The following is a 22,956-nucleotide window of genomic DNA, read 5'->3' on the forward strand; positions in this document are numbered from 1 at the left end:
CATAGTGGCACACACCATAGTCCCTGCACTCGGCAGACAGAAGCATGCAGATCTCTGTGAATTCAAGGCCAGCCTGATCTACATAGCAAGTTCTAGGTCAGTCATGGCTACATAGTGAGAGCCTGTCTTTAAAAACAAAACAAATCCAGTTTGCTCATGAACCTTACCCTGCCATTCCAAGCTAAATTCCTGTAACTAAATCCATTCAGCCAAGGGACCCTGTAGCCCTATCTCCCCTACCTTGGGACACAAGAGCACCCTTCTTAGTCAGCCATCACCAGGGACCGCCACCGCTACCTTCCAGAACTTACACTACAGATCGGAGGAGCCCTTAGGTATCTGAAGCAGAGTGGGAATGGGGCGCATACCATATGACTCACCCAGGGGCTGTAGTTCACTTCGGAGCACTCTCCACATCCCATAATCTCAGGGTGGCGACCGGCTCACTGTCCATCTCTCATCCTGTATACCAAGGCTCCAGCAAGTGTAGGCAGTCAGCTTCGATGCCCCACCCCACAGCTTTAGGGGTTCTGGTTCTGCCAACACCCAGGCACCTGGAGAGGTAGGCCAAGAGAGAGACAAGACGGATATGTGAAAGAAAACCTGAGGACAGTGGGTGGGTCCCTGAACAGGCCACATCTTACCTTACCTTACTCTCATGGGCCAGGATATCGGCCTGCACTGTTCCCAGGGCAGGTTGAAGATTTGCTCCATGCCCCCGCAAGGGGCTTATGCTTCCTCCAAAGCTGTCAAAAAGGAGCAATGTTTCTGGGGGTGAAGGGACCTTGAGGGTGGAGGCCCAGCCATTGCGAAAAGCTGGGTCTCCATTTGTCTGTCTGTCTGTTTATCCGTCCGTCCCTACTTCCTTATGAACCTAGTCACTCATTAACATTCAACTGAAAGCTCAGTTTCTCTGATGACTTCCTCAACAGAAGCTGGCTCTCCAAGCCCATCGTACGAGGCCCCTTGTGTATGTGGACCCTGTCTGTCTGTCCTCAGACCCTGCCCATTTTGTCACTTGGCTGTTTATCTTCTGGCATCCCTTGTCACAAGGGAGAGCACTCAGCATGGACATGGTCATCTGCCACTGTCACCATGACGACTACTGCAAAGTCCTTTTTACCTTAGGAAACCTGGAGGGAAGCTGTTGTCATAGAAACGAACTTTCTGGGCCCTGGACCCTCACTAGCCACCTCCAACAGCTGACAGAAAAGAAACAAGGGGCGGGGAAGCTGGAGAGGTGCCCTGTGCTTCCAGACCACCCAGAGGGAGACTCCCAGCACCACATGGTGGCTCACAACTGTCTCTAACTCCATGCCCTCTCCTGACTTTCACGGGCATCGCTCACATGGTACACAGACACACTTGCAGGCAAAACATCCATACTCATAAACTTTTGAGACAAGGTTTTTCTGTAGCTTTGGAGCCTGTCCTGGAACTCGCTCTGTAAACCAGAGTTCTGCCTGCCTCTGCCTCCCGAGTGCTGGGACTAAAGGTGTGCGCCACCACTATAGACTGATTATTATATTATTATTATTATTATTATTACACTACTACTAAAAAGAAGCAAGAGCAGTGCTGAAGTGATGGCTCAGAGGTTAAGAACACTGGCTGCTCTTCCTGAGTTCAATTCCCAGCACCCACATGGTGGCTCACAGCCATCTGTAATGAGATCTGGTGCCCTCTTCTGGCCTGCAGGGGTACATGCAGGCAGAATACTGTGTACACACTAAATAAATAAATAAACCTTACAAAAAGAAGAGGAAGAAGAGGAAAAGGAAGCAGCAGCAAGGCTCTCTGTCCCCTGACTCCTCCCGAGAGCTGCACTCACCCCTGCTTGTCTCAAAGCTCTGACCTCCAGAGTGACTCCTTTCTCCTCTGTGGCTTCATCCTGGAGCAGGGAGGGCACAGTTGGTTGGGTCAGAGCACGCCCTATGCTCTTCAAGGATTCCTCTGAGGCTGCAGAGCTGGCTGAGCGGTTAAGAACACAGGCTGGGGCTGGAGAGATGGTTCAGAGGTTAAGCGCACTGACTGTTCTTCCAGAGGACCTGAGTTCAATTCCCAGCAACCACATGGTGACTCACAACCATCTATTATGAGATCTGGTGCCCTCTTCTGGTGTGCAGATATACATGGAAGCAGAATGTTGTATACATAATAAATAAATAAAATCTTTAAAAAATAAAAGAGCACAGGCTGTTCTTCCAGAGGACCCAGATTCAATTCCCAGCACCCACATGGTGGCTTGCAACCATCTATAGTGGGATCTGATCCGTCTTCTGGCATAAAGTTGATAGAGCACACCCATATATTCAATAAATCTTTTAAGGGCTCCTCTGACTTCTGTCCCTATTGCTCATCATTCAACAGACATTTGTGTCTTGTATCGGCTGGTTCCAGGACCTCCCTCAATCCCCCATCAACATAAGTTTTTTGGGGCCCTCAGAAGCGAATTTCTTCCTACCCGGTCCAACTCTCAGAGCTTTGGTTTCTCCTTCAGCCCTGAAATGTGATAGTTTTTGGAAAGTTCTGACAGTAGAGAGGAGGGCCTGGACCTTGGGGTTCCAGCCTCAAACTTCCAGACAGACAGTACAGTAAAGAAGGTTGTGTCTCCCATGGTGCAATGTGGCTTAAAGTGAAAAAAAATTCAAGCCTGCAACCTACCTGGGGAGAAGGTAAGAAGCAAGCGGACCAGGGGTGGGTTCCCAGAGCCTGAGAGGGGACTCATTTCAGAGCGCCACCGTCTGCGGATGCGGCACCAAGCAGAGAGCCTGGCAAGTCACCTACAGAGCTGTGCCACCTGCACAGGGCCAACAATGCATCCTTCCTGGAGCCAATGAGCTGTCAGCCAGGGAGCGGGGACTCGGAGCATCGAGCCTGTGGACTCTCTGATCCTTAGCAGAGCTGGGCGGGGCAGAAAGGAAGGTGGTCTCTTTGTGCAAGCCTGCCCCGCTCTTTTGACCCCACGGACTGTCCTGTCTTCCCATCCATTTTTTCCTCTGAACCCACTCTAACGCTCGGCAAGCTGGTGCTGTCATCCCAGTGTAAGGAGACCGGGGCAGGAGGACCAGTTCCAGGGCAGCCTGGTGTACTCGGGCCAGACAGAGCTACAGAGGGAGAACTTGTCTGAAAACTTTCTAAACAATCACCTCCATTCATTCGCTACATCTGTGTCCTCACTGCTTTTCCAAAACCCTATGTCGCCATCTTCTGACTGAACTCAGGATTGCCCTCTGTCCTGGCTTCGATACTATTGGGGATTGAATGTATGCTAGGCCGGCCTCACAGCTAGCATTCTTCCTCCATTTGTTCCTTCCTTCCTTCACTATCTGTCTATCATCTATCATTATCAGCCATCTACCATCTAACTACAGGACTGTGTAGTCCTGGCTGGCCTGGAACTCGCTATGTAGACTCGGCTGGCCTCAGACTCACAGTGACGTCAGTGTTAAATGTGTGCCCCCCCACCACAGCCAGCTTATTTTACTCTCTGAACTCACTCTAGCTCAGTCAAGTCTTGAATTGTGGTCCTGAGTGTCTGGGTAGCCTATGTCACCCGGCTCAGACCTCCATTCTTAACCCCTTGATTCTCCACTGTGCAGAAATGGCAGCACTTTACAAAACAGCTGCCCTGCAGAGATGCCTCTGCTCACACCGCCCCTGCAGAGATCCCTGTGGTCTTCGGCTTGGCTTCAGCTGCCCTGGTGCCCTGCTGTGCTCTCCTCCTCCTCCTCACTTCCTGCCTTGTCTCCCCCACTAGACTTCCTCCAGGGAGAGCTGGGACTCCACAGTTTTATCTCCAACACCTAAAGCAATGACCCAAAGGGTCAGCACACTGGTTTAATTGTCACCTTGACAAATCTAGAATCACCTGGAACAGTGTCTCAGCGGGGAGTTACCTTGATTACATTAACTACACTTAGGCTGCTCATTTCCCCAGGAGGAATGGAAAGGCCAGGCTGGAGAGATGGCTCCCGAGTTAAGAATGCTCAGTCAGCCTGAGGATGGGAACAAACTCCAGCTCCAACAAGTGTGGCACCTTCCCACTCTGCCCCTCTTGGCCACTCACATACACATGTATGTGCAGAGATAGACAGACAGACAGACAGACAGACAGACACACACACACACACACACACACACACACATCTTGGGCAGTGGGGGTGTGTGTGAAGTGAGGCACACATGCAGGAATTCACTGTTCTCTGCTCTTGACTGTGGTTGCAATATGGCCAGGGTCTCTGAAGTTCTTGTCCCTGTGACTTCCCTTCTGTGATGGACTGTGACCTGGGATAATGAGCTAAAATAAACATTTTGCCAGGCATGGTGGCACACACCTTGATCCCTGCATTTGGGATTAAGAGCTCTGTAAGTGTGGTGCCTGCCTGGTCTACAGAGATTTCCAGGACAACCAGAGTTACATAGACCCTGTCTTAATAAATAAAATAAATGCTTCTCCTGAGTTGCTTTTGTTGGGGTATTTTGTCAGAGCATCAGGAAAGGAAAGAAACTCCTTCCCTGAGACAGGATATGAGGGCCCAGAATGGCTGTGGGTGGTGAACATTCTGAACTGGTTATTCTGGCGCTGATTTCCACGTCAGAGTGTTGCCTGTCTCCCTCCTCTTGGCCAGCCTCTCCCCCACCAATATAAGCCCAGACCTCATTTGAGGCCCCTGGGACTCCATAGTGTCACCCAAGCCCTGTGTGCTGTTAGCTCACTAGTGCTGGTCCTGGTGAGCTTGGTTCTTGGTAAGCACCTCCAAAGCAGGGGTTCTCAGCCTTCTAATGCTGCGACCCTTTCCAACAGTTCCTCGTGCTGTGGTGACCCCCAGTCATAAAATCATTTTTTGTTGCCACTTCCTAACTGTATATTTGATAACTCTTAATAATCATAATGTAAGTATCTGGTATGCGGGATGTCTGAACAAAGGGGTTGTGAACCACAGGTTGAGAACCTCTGTAAGGGTTAGCTGGGTTGCCAGGCCAGGTGGCAGGAGAAACTGGTTTCTCCCAGGGTCTGGGCACGCCTGTCCAGGATGCACAGGTGACGTCAGTGGCAGGGCAGGTGACACCCTGGGCAGGTGTGTGGAACTGTGCAGGGATAGCTGGTCACCCCAAAGGACAGTCCTGGGGACAGCTCACTGTGGTGTCAGCAAGCTTTCAGGAGACACTGAAGGACATTCTGCAGTTTCAAGGGCAACACAGAATGGGGAGGACTGGGGGCCACGCAGGTGAGAGAGCACAGAATGGGGAGGACTGGGGTCACGCAGATGAGAGCACAGAATGGGGAGGACTGGGGTCACGCAGGTGAGAGAGCACAGAATGGGGAGGACTGGGGGCCACGCAGATGAGAGAGCACAGAATGGGGAGGACTGGGGGCCACGCAGGTGAGAGAGCACAGAATGGGGAGGACTGCGGGCCACGCAGATGAGAGCACAGAATGGGGAGGACTGGGGCCACGCAGGTGAGAGAGCACAGAATGGGGAGGACTGGGGGCCACGCAGGTGAGAGAGCACAGAATGGGGAGGACTGGGGTCACGCAGATGAGAGCACAGAATGGGGAGGACTGGGGGCCACGCAGGTGAGAGAGCACAGAATGGGGAGGACTGGGGTCACGCAGGTGAGAGAGCACAGAATGGGGAGGACTGGGGGCCACGCAGATGAGAGAGCACAGAATGGGGAGGACTGGGGGCCACGCAGGTGAGAGAGCACAGAATGGGGAGGACTGCGGGCCACGCAGATGAGAGCACAGAATGGGGAGGACTGGGGCCACGCAGGTGAGAGAGCACAGAATGGGGAGGACTGGGGGCCACGCAGGTGAGAGAGCACAGAATGGGGAGGACTGGGGTCACACAGATGAGAGCACAGAATGGGGAGGACTGGGGTCACGCAGGTGAGAGAGCACAGAATGGGGAGGACGGGGGGCCACGCAGATGAGAGAGCACAGAATGGGGAGGACTGGGGGCCACGCAGGTGAGAGAGCACAGAATGGGGAGGACTGGGGGCCACGCAGATGAGAGCACAGAATGGGGAGGACTGGGGTCACGCAGATGAGAGCACAGAATGGGGAGGACTGGGGTCACGCAGGTGAGAGAGCACAGAATGGGGAGGACTGGGGGCCACGCAGATGAGAGAGCACAGAATGGGGAGGACTGGGGGTCACGCAGGTGAGAGAGCACAGAATGGGGAGGACTGGGGTCACGCAGATGAGAGCACAGAATGGGGAGGACTGGGGTCACGCAGATGAGAGAGCACAGAATGGGGAGGACTAGGGCCACGCAGGTGAGAGAGCACAGAATGGGGAGGACTGGGTCACGCAGATGAGAGCACAGAATGGGGAGGACTGGGGGCCACGCAGGTGAGAGAGCACAGAATGGGGAGGACTGGGGGCCACGCAGGTGAGAGAGCACAGAATGGGGAGGACTGGGGTCACGCAGATGAGAGCACAGAATGGGGAGGACTGGGGCCACGCAGATGTGAGGGGCAGAAGAATCTGTAAGGCAGAATGGCGTGGAATTCAGTGCTAACCTCACCTGGTGGCCAAGCCTCTGCACCACACACACTAAGCCATCTTCTTGTCCTAAGCTCTTAGCATGTGGTGTGGGCCAAGGACCAGGGGAAGGGGCGACTTCATATGTGTGTAGGCTTTGGTAGCTAACCTTTAACATGAGCCCCTCCCAGGGATGGGGCCAGAGTATGGCATGTAGCATGGGGCTGTTTGAGTTCCCCGTCTACGGGCCGCAGACTCCCCCTCTCCTCCGATAGACTCCTGTCTTCATCTCTGAACATTACATCAGAACGAATGTTCAAGCTGCATGTGGTGGCTGACGCCTTTAGTCCCAGCACTCAGGAGGCAGAGGTAGGAGCAGAGGCAGAGGCAGAACTCTGTGAGTTCAAAGCCAGCCTGGTCTACAAAGTGAGTTTCAGGACAGCCAGGGCTACACAAAGAAACTCTCTCAGAAAACGAAATTAGAAAACAGGAGGGGAAGGAGGAGGAGGAAAAAGCGTGTTCACTGGTGACAACTCCAGCACTCAGGGTCTTGAGGCAAGGAGCAGAAGACCGCCAAGGCTGATAGTGAGACATAGTGTGGTCCCAGAACAATGGGGTGAGATACTGAACGCTAAGTCATAGCGGAAGTGTTGTTCTAACAAGGCAGGGATGGGCAGCCTCCACTTCACCTGTAAATGTAAATCAGGCTTACGGAGTGCCGAGGACAGGTTAGCCCTTTAAATACATGCTAAGTGGATGCGTCCTTCCTTCCTTCCTTCCTTCCTTTTTTCTAAAGATTTTTTTTATTTATTTACTATGTATACAACATTCTGCTTCCATGTCTATCTGCACACCAGAAGAGGACACCAGATCTCACTATAGATGTTTGTGAGCCACCATGTGGTTGCTGGGAATTGAACTCAGGACCTCTGGAAGAGCAGTCGGTGCTCTTAACCTCTGAGCCATCTCTCCAGCCCTCTGGATGCATTTCTTTGTGTGTGTGTGGTAACATAGAAAGAGGTCTGGGAATTGCTGTTGTTTTGTTAACTTTTTTGAGATAGGCTCTCACTATGTAGCCCCGGCTGTGGCCTGCTATTATGTAGACCCGGCTGGTCTCAAACTGAGAGATCTTCAGCCCCCGAGTACAGAATTAAAGGAGAGTTACCACCAAACCTGGCAAGAGTGAAGGCTTTCAGTGAGGTCCGTTAAAGCATATGGCTCTCAAGAATCCGAGGTCTTGTGGTTGCAGAGCAGGAACAGTGGGGTTAACACAGCATGGGGGCAGGTGGGACTCTGACTCACAGCATCTCTGTTCTAGGCAAAAACATCCTGCTGAGGGCCCCATCAGCCACCTCCATTCACCAAGTACCTGCATTGCTACTTTTGTCTCCTGGAGACCCAAGAGTTGGGTGTCTTCTGGGTTTGGATGTCTGCCTCTGGGCAGCAGCTGCATCATCCTGCACATAAAGAACGGTTAAGCAGACCTCCCCTCCACCACAGGCCAGCTCCGCCATGGATCCCTCCTCCCACCCATGGGCAGGCCCCACAAGCCTCTTCCCAGTCTCCCACGCTGCACACGGTGTCTTGTTCCCACAGCCCTAAGACATTCCAGGACTTTGTCAGAGCCTCCACCTGTCTCCCCTCTCGTCCTCCTCAGCCCACAGCCAACTGCCTCCCACTTTTGTGCAGTGCCCAGGCTTGAAGGGCCCTGGGCTCTCCCCTCAGGCACTGGCCTTCCCTCAGAGGCTGGCGTTACTGCTGGCAGAGGCTCTTGGAGAACGCCCACTGCTCTTCGCCCAGTCTTCCTGACCCTTAAGGGCTCATGTTCCAGAGGTTTGGCTGGTCCTCTGCGCTCACATCACAGACGAGCCTACCTGCTGGACTGGCTTTCACCAGGCCTCAGACTTCTTCCTGGGTCTGAACAGTTCACCAAAATGCTTTCCTCATGTGCAGTGTCTCTACCTCACTGCCTGCCTGGAGGACTGAGTGTATTCCTTCCTCTTCTTCCACCCAGTCCCCTACCCCTATTAAATGAACAGATACTGGATGCGGACTGTATGGATGCGCTGTCTAAGTATAGCAGGGCCGATACAGTCTCTGAAGTGCCCATTACTGCCCCCATTTAACAGAAAAAGACAGGTGCAGAAAGAGCCAGAGGCTTGCGTGAATCTCACAGGCGGAGTCAAATAGTGATGGCTCCAGAAATGGTTCTCTTTTACTTTTTTTTCCCTTTAAGATTTATTTATTATGCATACAGTGTTCTATCCGCATGTATGCCTGCAGGCCAGAAGAGGGCACCAGATCTCACTACAGATGGCTATGAACCACCATGTGGTTGCTGGGAATTAAACTCAGGACCTCTGGTGGAGCAGCCAGTGCTCTTAACCTCTGAGCCATCTCTCCAGCCCCCCACTTTTCTATTTTAGATCCATCATTACACTGTGTAGCCCAGACTAACCTTGAACTTGTGACCCTCTTGTGTTGGATTACAGGAGTGTACCAGAAAGCCTGGCCAGGACAATGCTGTTAATTCTCCACAGGATAAGCTGTCTTCATTCATGACCTTTTGTTACATGGTTTCCTTCTTCTGCAGTCCTTGTGGGTAGAAGCCAGGCTGGGCAAGCACTGTACAGCACAGGCCGGCCTCAGCCTCTTAGTGTTGGGATTTCAGGTGTGAGCCGTCAGGTGGCTTGTGTACACTTTACCTGGCATTGTGAGACAGGGTCTCAGTAGCCCACACTCCCTAGGGCTTCAGCCAAGGCAGTATGCACTCTTGGCCACCGTGCCACCTCCCCAGTCTCTCTCTCATCTGTGTTGCTAGGAACTGAATCCCGGACTTGTGCCTGGGTCCTACCACACATCACTGTCCTACCCTCTTCTGCTGTGGAAACCATTCCTCTTCTGCAGCCCAACCTTCAGTACACCCCGGTATCTTTCTCAGAACGGTCCTATGATGCTGGACTCCTCATCCTTCTCAAGCTCTGACTCTGGACTCTACTCCCCAACCAACAGTACAATTTCAAATCCTTCAAACTCCCCACAAACACCTTTAAAGTTTCCTCGCTGATGGCTCACTGGGCGCTCCCACACCCATCCAGTTCTCAGTGGCTTTCTTTTGGTTCAAGGACAGGTAATTAAGGGAGATAATAGGTGGACTGTGTGGACTGAGGATGCACTGGGGGCTCTGTACCTGTGGCCCTTCTCTAGGCACCCGTTCATGGTAACTGCCGCAGCCGGGAGCAGGTGAAGGCCTGTTCACACGCCCCTGCCTTCCCAGCGTTTGGCTTTTGGATAGTCTACCAACACTGCTTCTGAGATTTCTGCAACAATCCAACAAACAGGAGGAAAAAAGTACGTACTAGGACACCAGGAACTGTTGTGTTCAGCCACTCTCCGGATTCAAATATGGACCCAGGCAGGTCAACTCCAAAGCTCTCTCAGCGGCCATCTTGGCCTCTCCTCATCCACACCCCACTCTGCCACCTTCTTTCCCCAGCTCCTTCTCTCAGTCAGCCAAAGTTCCTAGGTGTTCCTGCTATGATAAAGCTTGAAGGGAAGCCTGCGTGGGGGACCTTGGCAGATTCCATGTCGGGTGAGGGTGTCGGAGGCAGAGGGACAAACACGCCAGGCAGACAGAGCTTAAGTGAGAAGTTTCATTAGAAGGGGGGGAGGGGGAAGGAAAGAGAAAAGAGGTAAAGAGACAGGGAGAGAGAGAGAGAGAGACGACAGAAGAGAAGAGGGGTCAGGAAAAGTCCTGTCTGCCCCAGGGGAACTGTGGGGGAAAGAGAAGAGCTGGGAAGAGAGCATAATCGGGCAGGGTCTGTCTTGTAAAGGGTCCTTTGCACCCGCGTGCAGACTAGTACTCACGGAACCCTGGGCTGACCAGGGCACTGCCTGGTGCATTCTGCCAGGTGATGGGGCAGGCTGGCTTAATGTCTGAATCTTTACAGTTCCCCCCAAATAAACAATCTGCAAAGTGTTTAGTTTGCCTCTTCTAATGTGGGGAAGGCCTTGGAAACTGGGTCAGACTGCTCCATCAAGGGGCTGAGCTCCTCTCCTACCCTGCCTTGACATCTGTTACTGAACTCCAGAGATACAAAGCTGAAGAGGAACCCGACACACTTAGATGGTGAAGGTGGGGTCGGTTAAGTTAGTAGGCGGTGCTGTCAGATCAGAGCTCCCTCCTCCGTGGGGGACAGCCAAGAGGTCCAGAGGCCACATCGGCAGGATACAGGACATGAGCAATGAGGTAGACCAAGGGGAACTAGGAAGGAGACAGTGGCGCTCGAGGGAACAAGGAACCTTGCTTTCCACTCCCTGGTTTAGTGTCTCTTCCTAACCCTGTCTGTCTCCCAGTCTGACCAGGAAGAGCAGTGTAAATCTGGGGAGGAGGTTGTGGATTTTTTTCCTTAGGGGGTATGTGTGTGTTTGTTGTATACCCCTTACTGGCCTCCAACTCCAGATTCTCCTAATGTGTCCATCTGTTCTGTCTGTTCAACAGGTGTGTACCATCACCTGAGTCAGGTGTGCTCAGGAAGGGACATGAAGGCCGCATCCACCGGGTGCTGGCAAGGTTACAGAGCAGGCGGCTCGCATGGCGGCTCTCAGTACACAAAGGCTGAGGCAGCATGGCCTTGTGATCGAGGCCAGCCTGATCACAAAAGCCAAAACAGAGCGCAAGTCCCTATGTACATTTGTCCATGAGCACGCACACCTGTGCATCCATCGCCTCTCTCCTGAGGCGTCCCACCTCCACACGCTACAGAACCGACTCTCCCGGGCAGCACACCTGGGGCCACAGCGCTCTAGCACTTAAGTGCAAGGCTGCGAGCCTGACTATGCCCACCCGAGACAGTGCTGGTACTCAAAGCCTGGCTGATGCTGTTGAACGGACAGAACATAAGTACCCCTGAGGACTTTCTCTGTGCTTCAAAGTTTTCAATATTTATTCTTATTCGTTTGTTTTGAGACAAGATCTATCATGTGGCCCTGGCTGTCCTGGCGCTCACTATGTAGACCAGGCTGGCCTCACTCAGAGACTCGCCTGCCCCAAGTGCTAGGATTAATGGTGTGCACCACCATGTGACCAGAAATTTTCAGTATTTCGTGTGGTAGCACACACCTGTGATAATCCTAACTCTTGAAAGGTGGAGGAAGGAGGGTCAGGAGACCTCATCTTAAAAAAACCTCAAACTACTAAAATGGAGATTTAACAGCTGCAGCCTCTAGCAAGCTGCATATTCGGGATTCTTGGAATGAACCAGCTTGCTCAATACATGTGGATGAGTTTCTCCTCAGGTGAAAAGCCAGCACCACCTGGACTACTGTTCCAGGTTTTGAGGGTTCAAGTGGGGAGCCTGTCCGCGTGCTTTGGTCTTTAGCTGAGCAGAGGGAGAAGGCTGTGGCCTTTCAGGGTAATTTGAGGAAGCCATAAAGACCAGGTACAGTGGGTAAGATTTAGCAATCCTGTTTGAATCCCACACTTATCTCTTTGGCCTGCCCACATCTGAACCTGACCCTCCCCACTGCCCGCACAGCAGATTTGGTTTATTATGGAGGGAAACGGGCTACATGACTAAGCAGAACAGCCCCTGACCCCCCCCCCCACCAGTCACCAAGTTAGGTGAAGTGAGGTCAGGGAGGGGGCAGACAGGTTGCCACACCAGGAAATCGGCACAGAAGTCACCCTTTGCCCTTCCTGTGGTAGCCTGGCTGTGAGGCTCAGGGCATAAGACAGGATAAAGAGCTGTCACACGTGACCAGACTGAGGGCACGTGAGGACAGGGACATTCACGGGCAGAAGCCATACCTAAGGCTCTGCAACAGGAGGGAGACAAGCCAGCACTGGCACCCAAGGACCCAGAGTGCTCAAGGGCCGCAGAGCAGTATCTGGGAAGGGGAGCGGGCCAGGGTCTAGTCTGGGGAGGAAGCACAAGTCCTAAGCTGGGGACAAGTGTATGAGACGCAGGTCAGCCATGGACACACCCAGCTCCAGGGCTGCCAGGGCCTGGTAGAACTGGTATATCTGGGACTCAGACAGGGGCAAGGCCAGACGTCTTCTTGGGGGCCCAGGCGAGGACTCTGGAGCTGGGCACTGGACCAAGAGTTGCAGTAATCGTCCTGACATCAGTCAGCCTTACACCAGTAGCCTGGGAGACAGGAGATTTGTGCTTTTCTTTACAGCAGTAGGAATTGTACTGTCCACAGCTTCCTACATGGAAGTGAATCTGAACACCCGAGGGGAGGGGACAGTTGTAATCCCTGTTAAAAGCTTCCCACAGCCACCAAACCTAACTTTCTTCAGCATTCATGCAGACCAGATTTTATCCTATGTACTCTCAGAAGAGGCTAAAAATAAAATATTCACTCACTTGTCTGCACACACACCCTCTTCCAAGATCCCAACAACCGTCACGAGGGAGAAGACCAAGCCACACTGTTCTGCCAGCAGCCCTTTCCATGGACTTTCTGTGGTAGACCGTGATAACCACACGAGGGGATGAACTGCTGACGGTGCACTTTTCTGACCAGAAATGAAGCCCATGGAAGGGTCTTCCAAGAGGCACCAGCAGTGGCGGGTACGAATATCAGCAACTGGAGCTTGGTACACAGACCCAGGGCCCTGGGCCTACCCTTCCCAGTTCAGTTCCCCTTCCTCCCAGGCCTCGGCCCTTACCTTTGCCCACTGCAAAGCCCACCACGGTCAGCACACCATGGTTAGCACACAGGCCTTCATTGTGGGATTCTGAGCAAGAGGAACAGCTCCTGTGGAATACGTCAAACCCCACCTTCCTGGGATCACACCCCTTAATCCTCAGAGGCAGAACAGTTTTGACAGGTAGTCTGAGCAGAAACTGCTGTGTTCCCACCTGGAAGAAGTTACCAGTTGGCAGGAAGGCGTGTCCTCACCCACAAGGCCTGGTTCCCATGTGGGCAACAGCTGAGCTCGGGCTGGATCTTTATCAGGTGTCTTCATCCTACACATGCCCTGGAAGACTTGTACCCCCACTTCCAGGGCCACGGCTTGGCGTCCGTCTGGGCCCTACCTGCTGTCCACCTACACAACAGGCTTGCTTCCTATTATGTTGGGGGAGGATGGCCAGAGACGCGCCCCCATCCTTCCCAGATGGACACACAGATAGCAGATCAACAGTTGTGGCTGTCTGCCTTCCCTGCAGTTCTATTTACTTTAGGGTTACATTTCCTTTAGTAGCAAACCTGAGAGTACTTCTTATGAAGCCCCTACAGTAGAAACACACACAGCCACAGAGCCCAGGTGTTTCTCTAGTCTCTGAAGTCTTTTCTTTCCAATCCTGTACTTGCCCCTACCCAACCCCGAATGCAGCTCTGGTATATTTAACTACTAACATTACCAAATCCAAGAAGCTGTGCTGTTTCCAAGCCACGGGCAATGGCCTAAGCTATGAGGATCCCTGGAGTCCCGCACACCACCACCTTCCCTTCCTCAGCCCTCCCCAGCAACAAGAACCAGCAGACAGCTCACGGCCTTTTCTTTTTTATTTCATGTTCCCACCACAATAACTATTCCTTTAATTTAAACTAAAAACCATAGACTTCCTGAAAGGGTGGAAGCAAAGGAATGGTGGTGTTAAAGATAGAGGGATGGGTGGGCGAGGAGTCAGCGAATCGTCTTGACTGGGCTCTTGAAGTTGCTGGCGGCTTGGAGCTGCAGCTGGTAAGCCATTGGATGAATCTTGAAACCGTAGAGCCTGGGCCGGGCAGAGGTCAGAGAGGCAGTAGGGTGAGCTACCTTCTGGCCCTCCAGTGGCTGGCAGCCCACCACTACCCCAGCCTCCTCCTCATGCCTACTCAATAGTTCGACAACTTCCTTGCTCATGAATACTTGATTTTTTTCCCTCATGAGTACTTGAAAATGCACACACACCCCTTTTGAGTTAGGGTTTCTCTGTGTAACAGCCCTAGCTGCCCTGGAACTTAACTCTGTAGACCAGGCTGGCCTCAAATAGTCTCTGCATCCCAAGTACCAGGATGTGCCACCATGCCCAGGTTAAAAATGTATCTTTTTTGGTTTATGTATATGAGTGCTCTGCCTGCATGTTCCTCGAGGGCATCAGATCTCATTACAGATGGTTGTGAGCCACCATGTGGTTGTTGGGAGTTGAACTCAGGGCCCCTGAAGAGCAGCCAGTGCTCTCAACCGCTGAGCCATCTCTCCAGCCCTCTTAAAAATGTATCTTAAACATCCACTAAAATTCAAATTCCAGTCCAGGCAGTGGTGGTGCAGATCTGTAGTCTCATTTATGGCAGAGGCAGAAGGATCCCTTGAGGCCAACTCAACCAACAAAGACCTTGTCAAACACTCCCCATCCTCACTCACTCACTCACTCACTCACTCACTCACTCACTCACTCACTCACTCACACACACACACACACACACCCCACCCAAACCAACCAAACAAAAATCCACACTGACAGTATAGCTCAAACAGAGTTTGTGCTTAGCAGGTAGGAGGCCCTGGGTTAAACCCCCATCCCACACAGGAAATTCCAAATCTGAGGAGCTATGGAATCTTTCTTCCCTGGTACACAGCAAAAATAAGATAGGGACGATAAGCCATACTGAACCACAAAAACTGAGGATTTTGGCAAAAAGTTGAGCATCTAACATGTCAGCAGCAGTAGCCACTGTTCAAGTAGCAGCTCTCATCTGCAACCCTGCTCTACGCGTAAGAAAACAGAGGCATGAGCCTCAGGTGGATCCCCAGTCACTCAGCAGGAAAAAGCCCAGACTTTGGGATAGGCAGGCCTTAAGAAAGGGCTGTTTGTCCTCAATTCTCCCAAGGTCTCGTATCGTTCTCTGACTCTCTGTGACTGTCTTTCAATTCTCCCAAGATCTTGGACCATTCTCTGACTCTCTGTGACTGTCTTTCAATTCTCCCAAGATCTCGGATCGTTCTCTGACTCTCTGTGGCTGTCTTTGCTCCCCACCTGGGTACAAACTGGTTGGCAGGTCGTTTGGGCCGGTACTCTGGATGCACCATGAAGAGCATGTGAGGGAAACCAGTGCCGAAGTAGGCGCCGTCCGTGTGGTGGTGCCTTGATGATTTGGGTGTGTACACGTCCATGCACTTGGGGCAGTAGAGCTTCACCATGGCCTCGCCTGGGATGTCCGAAAGGCCTGGGACACAGCCAGACCCTGAAGACCAGGTACCCCAAGTCCTCCCACCCTCCCACAGGGCTCAGGCACTGACCACATCAACCTGACTGGCAAGTAGTGCCCTCCTCTCCCCTCTCCAACACTCACCGATGGGAAGCATTGGCTGGTTCTCACAGTACACACGAGGACAGTAGCCAAAGTCTCCCTGCTGGTACTTTTCCAACTGAGGTGTGCAAAATGGAAGGGACTGGTGAGTACGTGTGCAGAGCACCTCACTTCCCCACCTCCCAGGCCTCCCACCTCTAACTAGAAGCCCTTCTTTGTCAAGACAGGTCCTCAAGCTTCCTTCTCAACTGCTTTCCTCAAGTTGGCAGGCTGCAGAACACAAGGGCCATTTGCTCTCTCTGTTCCCTATCCATGGCCTCATCTCCCTCCCTGAAAACAATACCTTCAGTAGGACCCTCAGTGAGGATTGGATTCTCAGCCCAGCTCTGGGCTTCTCCTCGTCTCCTCTGCTAGACTTCTTGACAGGTACGAAACATGCCTTCTGCCTCATGCACCTGTTTGTCTCACTGCCTCAGAAGCAGGAGCAGAGCCTCACCATTTGGGCGATGCCTCGGTTGGTGAGGATGTATCGGGCGTGGATCAACCCATAAAGCATCTCCGCTGCCTGTTCAATCAGGTCACTCTGGTTGGGGTTGTCTTCCAGCTCTTCATCTGAAAGGTGGGATGGCCACTTGTACCCCACCTTATCCCCAAGGTGGCCTCCTACAGTTTATCCAGCACCTGTTTCTGACACACCCTATCCATCACCCAGGCCATCAGCACTGCCCTCTCTCCACACCTCTCTAGTCTCTGCCAGCTTCTTCCCCTTCCCAACACATAAACATAATTGCAGAGGGTGGCACTCTAGACCAGCAGGAGGAAAGCAGCAGCACACAACACACCAGAAGACTGGCATTGTGAGAGACAGTGGAGTTACATTTGGAGAGCATGGAAACAAATGTTACCAGTCCCTGAAGGCAAGGGTCAGGTAGGGAATCAAAATAATGAAGAAGCCAGGCAGTGGTGTATGTGCCATACAAAACCCAGCACGTGGAGGCCAAGGCAGGAAGAGCAAGTGGTAAAGTCCAGTTTGGGTTATGAATGGAGAGGAGAGGTGGGGGAGAAAACACATAAACAAACAAACAAGCGAGCAAGAGACTCGGGAATAGACAGAAGAGCTAGAGAATCAAAAGGAAATTTAGAAATTCAAGAAGCGGTTGGGCAGTGGTGGCACATGCATTTAACACCAGCACTCGGGAGGTAGAGGCAGGTGAATCTCTGTGAGTTCAAGGCCAGAGAAACCCTTCTGGAAAAACCGAAAAAGAAAAGAGAAAAATTCAAGAAGCAAGCGAGCAGAGACCAGAATAAGAAGAAACCAAAGCACACACAAGTGCACATATCATGGACCCCACACGCAGCGACGGCCCTGGGGGCAGGCACGTTACCAGGCTCCAGGTCCAAGATCATGTCTAGAGCTTGCCGGTAGTGAGGCACTTGCTCATTGAGTCCAGTCAGATTAAACTTGTCCTGGATGTAGTCCTCATCCACCTACCGGGACAGGGGAGTCAAGAGGTTGAAACTAGTGTGGGAAGCCCCGTCTTTCACCTGGCCCAGGAGACAAACGACCGCATCGGCTCCCCTTGTTTCCTATTCTCACTTCTGCAGAGGTGTTCCGTCTCCCACAGAAACCGCAGCTCTCTTCTTTCCGGGCCAACAAGGTACAGCGCATTATTCAACTTGTCTCCCTCCTCTAAAGGACCCGGGTTTGCTCTCTGCTCTGGGACATCAGACTCTCACAGGCATTGATCATTTCCTACGTTACCACACTGTGGTTTTCATGTTACATGAAACATTTTAACTTTCCTGACGGTCACCAGCGATACCTCTGTTAGCCATGCACAGAGTGAACCCCAGCGCTCAGGAGACTGAGGCACTAGGATTGCCAGGAGTTCAAGGACAGTCTGGGCTACACAGTCAGCTTCGGGGGAAATCTCATCTCAGACAACATACAACGAAAACACCGAGGGCACGTGGAGAGGGCCCAGAAAGCCAGCTAAACTCACCTCACAGAAGAACTCATTACCACGGAGCCCACAGAACCAGGAAATCCAGGAAACCTCCTCAGAGCTACTCATCTTTACGTCGGCTGAGGAAGAAGGGCGTTAAGTGGAGACCAGGCTGTTTCTTGGTCTCTTCCCTCCTCCCACACACACGGTCTCCTCAACGGCGGAGGAATCCGAGGCCACTGGCGTTGAGTGGCCCCGGCCCGTGAAGCACCGCTCTCCACGCCTCTCTTCTTTACCTCAGCCCCCCGACAGCGTGGTGAGAACCAGCTCCACTCCTTCCCAGGGGGTGACAGGTCCCGATCTGTGGGTGTTGCCCGGCGCGAGGCCAGGCCCCGGCCCCCCGGCCCCCCGGCCCCCGGCCGCGCGCGGCCCGCGCGGCCCCACCGAGGCACTCGCCTGGCGCCCGTCCCGAGGCTTCCCGAGTCCATCCTCCCCCCCGAGCCCGCCTCTCGGGGCCTCGCGGCGCCGGCGGGAGCCCCGCACCCCCGCGGGACCCACGAGCGTCCCCACAGCCGCTCCTCTCCTCAGGCCACCCGGCCTCCTTCGGCCGCCGACCCGGTCCCTTCCTTCCTCGCCCCCACATCTCGGAGCGCGGAGCCCGGCGCCGCGGCGCGGGGACGAGCGCAGACTCACCGGCCGGACGGGGACTGGGACTGGGGCGGGGAAGGGGAGCCGAGCTTCGAAGGAACCGCAGCGACCGCTACAGCGCAGGAAGCCGAGCGGACCGCGGCAGGCGAAGTGGGGAGGGGGGAAGGGGAACTGGGGAGGGTGGGGAGGGAGAGAGGGCAACGCGCAGGCGCCGAGGACCGCCCCTGCCCCTAGGGACGCCGGGAAATGGAGTCCCGTAGAGAGGCAGAAAGTGACGCGATGCGGGGACGGCGAACCACCAATCCCAAGAGTCCGCGCGCATGACTCCGGGGTCGCGAGGCCCTAGCGGAAGCCGCCTGGGGGCGGGGCGAGCCGAGCCTCCACCGGAAGCGGAAGCCAGGTTACAGCCGCCTTCCCGACCGGGAAGCCTGGGAAATATAGTCCTACGCGCTTTGGGCTCGGCAGGCTGCGAGCCGGCGCCGGCGGCCGCTGAGGTCCCCGCTGCGCGCCCGCTCCGTCCCGCTCCGGTCGTCCCTGCCGCCCCGGGGACTGACACCGTCGCCGAGGACCAGGCATGCGGCCCGGAGGTGCGGCTCGGAGTGCGGGGCTGAGGTCGCAGGGCTTGGGCTGCCGAGCCGGGCGGCGGGGGCGGGGGACCTGCTGCACCGCCCCGCGCGCTAACCTGAGGTGGCGCCTGCCATTCTGCCGCTCATCCCTTTGCACTTCTCCATGTGTTGCTGCTGCTTGCTGCTGCTGCTGCTGTTGCTGCTGCTGCTGCTGCTGCGGACCCCACGTGAGCTGCTTGCTCTTCGAGCCCTGCTCGGAGTAGCGGTGAGGGGCGCCGTGGTGTTAGCGCGTCTCGCGGCTGCCCGGCATCCCGCGGCTCCCTGGCGTCCTCAGGCCTCCCGGCTCCACAAGAGGGGCTTGGAGCGGGAGGGACCACGTCGAGGGTGGCGAAGAGCATTGTGGGGGCGTTATGTAAAAGTAGGACCCCAACCGACAGGTCCCCCTGGGCCCTCGCGCTGTCTGGGCACGCGATGCCTGACGCGGATGCTTGGGAAGGTTCCAGCGCGGGAAACTGAACCTTGTGGGTGTTTTGTTGTGGTTGGCTGCTGCGCATGCGTCTCTGTGCCAGGTGGGTGTCGGATTGTGTCAACTCTTGCAGATGACGAGAGCGCCATTTTTCGGTACGGAAGTGACAGTGCAACGCTTTTACCCCGACACCTTCTGGAATGATGTCACGCCTGTTTTTCTTTGGGAAAAGGAGACACCCCCCCCCAGCCCCACGTAAGATCGAGCAAGATTTAAAAGTCCCGGCCGATATTCCCTAACGGTATGTGTTACAGGGTGGGAAAAGGTTTTCAGAGACAGCCTGCTGTTTTTGTTTGAAGGGAGAAGGGAGTAGAACGCAGGGCCCCTAGACAAGTGCCTGGGGGAACATTCTTTCCTATTATCATTTTTTTTTTCTTTCCTGTTGTAGAGATAGAACCCAGACCTCCCAAATTCGAGGCGAGCATTCTACAAAGAACCTAATCTACCATGCCCTCATGATACTTAATTAACATCTGTTCAGCATCTGCCATTCCAGGGGTCTACAAGATCCTAGGGTCGGGGAGTGAGAGGTCTGTTTTAGTTCTAGGCGGCTTTCTCATCCCAGCAGGCCCTGGGGGTGGTGCTGGTCATTACATCGGGTTGGAGTGTTCATCACAGCCTTTCCCAGCCTTCTTTCCTCGTTTCTCCCCAAAGCCATGTCCAGGCCGTCCCTCATCGCATTTACTCCAGCCACCGACTCCAGCGACCTCTGGAAAGATGGGCAGCAGCAACCACAGCCTGAGAAGCCAGGGCCAGTCCTGGATGGGGCCGCAGCCCGGGCTTTCTACGAGGCTCTAATTGCAGATGAGAGTAGCTCCCCTAAGCCCCAGAGAGCTGGCCCTGTCAGAGGACAAAAGAGGAGGAAAAGGAGAGGGACCAGGGAGGCTGCGGCGGTGGCAGCAGGAGCCTCGGGGCAAGGAAGGCCACTGCCACCAGAGGATGACGACAGGATGACCCAGTGGATCCTGCTGGCAGCCCAGAACGGGGATCTGACAGAACTTCGAAGGCTGCTGGAACCCCGGGAGGCAGGGGGAGCTGGAGGGAACATCAATGCACGCGATGCCTTCTGGTGGACTCCCCTGATGTGCGCCGCCAGAGCAGGCCAAGCGGCTGCCGTGTGCTATCTTCTGGACCGGGGTGCTGCCTGGGTAGGAGTCTGTGAGCTGGGAGGCAGAGATGCTGCTCAGCTGGCCGAAGAAGCGGGCTTCCCTGAGGTGGCCCGCATGGTCAGAGAGAGCCGTGGAGAGACAAGGAGCCCCGAGAACCAGAGCCGGTGAGGAGGGAGCGCTAGCTCATACCCACCTTTATTGTGTTCTGCCTTTCCTGGACACCCCATTCGGGGGCTCTTCATCCTCCAGTGTAGCTAGTTCCTGTCACAGAGCGACAATGGCCATGGTCTTTGCTCACTAAATCTTGGCTTCGTTTTCTTGCAACGTCAGCCTAATGTCTGTAAACCTCTCCTTGTCTGAGAAGTGGGGATAAGCACCTGTCTCGCAGTCGTTAAGATGCAGCAGGTTAATGTGGAAAGTGATGGAACAGTGGCTGTCACATAGTGTGGTCATAAGCATCAGCTCGCCACACGGTGATGGCGCACGCCTTTAGTCCCAGCACTCGGCAGGCAGAGGCAGGCGGATCTCTGTTGAGTTCAAGACCAGCCTGGTCTACAGAGTGAGTTCCAGGACAGCCTCCAAAGCTACAGAGAAACCCTGTCTCAACCTCCCCCGCAAAAAAAAAAAAAAAATAAGCTTTAGCTCTACTCATTATTCCTAAGAGCTGAGGTCCACCTCACGGTATCCCAAATGGTCCCTCTGCACAGATGGAGAGGGGCTGGTATAGCTTGGCAGTGGAACACTTGGCTAACACTTCGAAGACCCCGGGGTGCCTATCCAACGCAAGATAAAACAAAAATGATGCTAAGCCGGGCGTTGGTGGCGCATGCCTTTAATCCCAGCACTCGGGAGGTAGAGGCAGGCGGGTCTCTGTGAGTTTGAGGCCAGCCTGGTCTACAGAGCAAGTGCCAGGATAGGCTCCAAAGCTACACAGAGAAACCCTGTCTCGGAAAAAAGCAAAAAGATGATGCTAAAATTAGAAGTAAGGCATGAAGTGTGCCACCCTGCTCCACCAGGTGCCTGAACAGCCTTGGCTTCCGTTGTCTCCCTTCTCTTCCCTTCCCTGTAACTTTTCTTTCTTTCTCTGCAGGTCTCCCCCCACCGCCTCCCAGTTCTGCGAGGACTGTGGTGCCCACTTTGAAGACTCCAACCACCGCACATCAACTGCTCACCTGCTGTCACTGTCTAGGAGTCCCCATCCCTCCAACCTTCCCCTTGGGGTGCCCACCTCCAGTCCTGGCTTCAGGCTGCTGTTGAGGGGTGGCTGGGAACCAGGAATGGGCCTAGGACCCCGGGGTGAAGGCCGTGCCAACCCTATTCCCACTATCCTCAAGCAGGACCAGGAAGGACTGGGCTATAGACCTGCACCCCAACCCCGAGTCACACATTTCCCAGCTCGGGATACCCGGGCTGTGTCTGGGAGAGAAAGAGTACCTCGAGTCGCCACACTAAGTCAGAGGGAGAACAGAAAGAGAGAAGAGAAGGACAGAGCCTGGGAGCGAAATCTGAGACTGTACATGAACCTTGAATTATGACTGGTTCGGTCCAGCCTGTTGTTACTTGCTGGACTTGGACCCCTGACATGGGCACTTGAACTTGTACTTCCTGGGATCTGCCCAGATACCAGACCCTCAGGTTTTGGCACTTGGCCTCTGTTTCTAGAGAGAAGGGCTGAGAGTTGAGAGATAAATAAACTTCCTTCATTATGGTTTGTTTACTTTCTTGCATGATATTGTAGAGCACTGGAGAAAATCTGAGTCACATGGAAGCCTCACCCAAGCCATAAAGGGCAAGCTCTCCAGGTGACAGAGAACCCCTATCATTGCTGGCTGCAAATATCTGTTCTTTGGAACCCCCCTGAGCTAGGAATTCCCCGGTTCTGTGCAGACTCCCCTTCAATAGATCTCTGGGCCAATCTAGTCGATTCAGTGATGTTTGTCACAAACCAAGTTTGCTATATGCTGAAAATAAACCTTCAAGTTCTGAACTCCCTGAGGAGGCCAGTTGTGATTAAATGTAATACCCTGGTGACAGGGAAGTCGAGTCCTGCAGGAATGGCCAGTGTGACCTAACATTATCCAACCTGTATGACATCCTAGCTGGGACCAGAGCTCTGACCTCCCAAATACAAAGTTGAAGATGATCTTTTCCTTTTTTTGTTTTGAGACAGTCTCAATTTGCTGGCCTCAAACTTGTTATGTAGATCCAACTACCTCTGGAATGTCAAAATTGAACTGTGAACCTCCACAGCCGGTTTTGCAGAGTAGGGGATGTAACCTAGGGCTTCGGATCTGCTACGCAAGCGCAGGTATGAGTTACATCCTTAGTCCTAACACAGGCAGCCCTGGGACCCCATTTCACACCCTGAAAACAGGCAGCACGTTTTGTTACATTTTTATTCCCTACTTGGCACCCACACCCACTT

At 53.8% G+C, this 22,956-nt stretch overlaps 4 protein-coding genes across 5 annotated transcripts; 2 read left to right on the forward strand and 2 right to left on the reverse strand.

Moving 5' to 3' along the window:
* The first annotated feature begins 5,479 nt into the window (after nucleotides 1–5,479).
* Ly6g5c (lymphocyte antigen 6 family member G5C) lies at nucleotides 5,480–11,009 on the forward strand. Its single transcript, XM_027388694.1, is given in 7 exon segments — nucleotides 5,480–5,581; nucleotides 7,839–7,893; nucleotides 7,896–7,925; nucleotides 7,928–7,963; nucleotides 9,312–9,418; nucleotides 9,698–9,841; nucleotides 10,992–11,009. Coding segments are annotated over 7 exon segments (492 nt in total).
* A 1,255-nt stretch (nucleotides 11,010–12,264) lies between these two features.
* Ly6g5b (lymphocyte antigen 6 family member G5B) lies at nucleotides 12,265–13,466 on the reverse strand. Its single transcript, XM_035451434.1, is given in 7 exon segments — nucleotides 12,265–12,565; nucleotides 12,568–12,637; nucleotides 12,640–12,725; nucleotides 12,960–13,016; nucleotides 13,019–13,084; nucleotides 13,167–13,235; nucleotides 13,400–13,466. Coding segments are annotated over 7 exon segments (552 nt in total). The 3' UTR covers nucleotides 12,265–12,428.
* A 527-nt stretch (nucleotides 13,467–13,993) lies between these two features.
* Nucleotides 13,994–18,524, reverse strand: Csnk2b (casein kinase 2 beta). The gene is made up of 7 exons (XM_027388833.2): nucleotides 18,376–18,524; nucleotides 17,740–17,822; nucleotides 17,122–17,224; nucleotides 16,233–16,348; nucleotides 15,779–15,854; nucleotides 15,463–15,652; nucleotides 13,994–14,220 (listed from the first exon to the last, which is right to left on the reverse strand). Exons 2-7 carry the CDS (start codon nucleotides 17,809–17,811, stop codon nucleotides 14,130–14,132), a joined length of 648 nt encoding a protein of 215 aa, XP_027244634.1. The 5' UTR covers nucleotides 17,812–17,822; nucleotides 18,376–18,524; the 3' UTR covers nucleotides 13,994–14,129.
* A 235-nt stretch (nucleotides 18,525–18,759) lies between these two features.
* Nucleotides 18,760–22,248, forward strand: Gpank1 (G-patch domain and ankyrin repeats 1). 2 transcript variants are annotated; one of them, XM_027388822.2, is made up of 5 exons: nucleotides 18,760–18,917; nucleotides 19,496–19,663; nucleotides 19,811–19,952; nucleotides 20,077–20,695; nucleotides 21,622–22,248. In XM_027388822.2, exons 4-5 carry the CDS (start codon nucleotides 20,079–20,081, stop codon nucleotides 22,064–22,066), a joined length of 1,062 nt encoding a protein of 353 aa, XP_027244623.1. In that variant the 5' UTR covers nucleotides 18,760–18,917; nucleotides 19,496–19,663; nucleotides 19,811–19,952; nucleotides 20,077–20,078; the 3' UTR covers nucleotides 22,067–22,248. The 2 variants fall into 2 exon arrangements, with proteins under 2 accessions (XP_027244623.1, XP_027244624.1); XM_027388823.2 differs by lacking the exon at nucleotides 19,811–19,952.
* Nucleotides 22,249–22,956: the final 708 nt, after the last annotated feature.

The sequence above is a fragment of the Cricetulus griseus genome (genome assembly GCF_003668045.3).
Source record: "Cricetulus griseus strain 17A/GY chromosome 1 unlocalized genomic scaffold, alternate assembly CriGri-PICRH-1.0 chr1_0, whole genome shotgun sequence".
NCBI classification, from domain to species: Eukaryota; Metazoa; Chordata; class Mammalia; order Rodentia; family Cricetidae; genus Cricetulus; species Cricetulus griseus.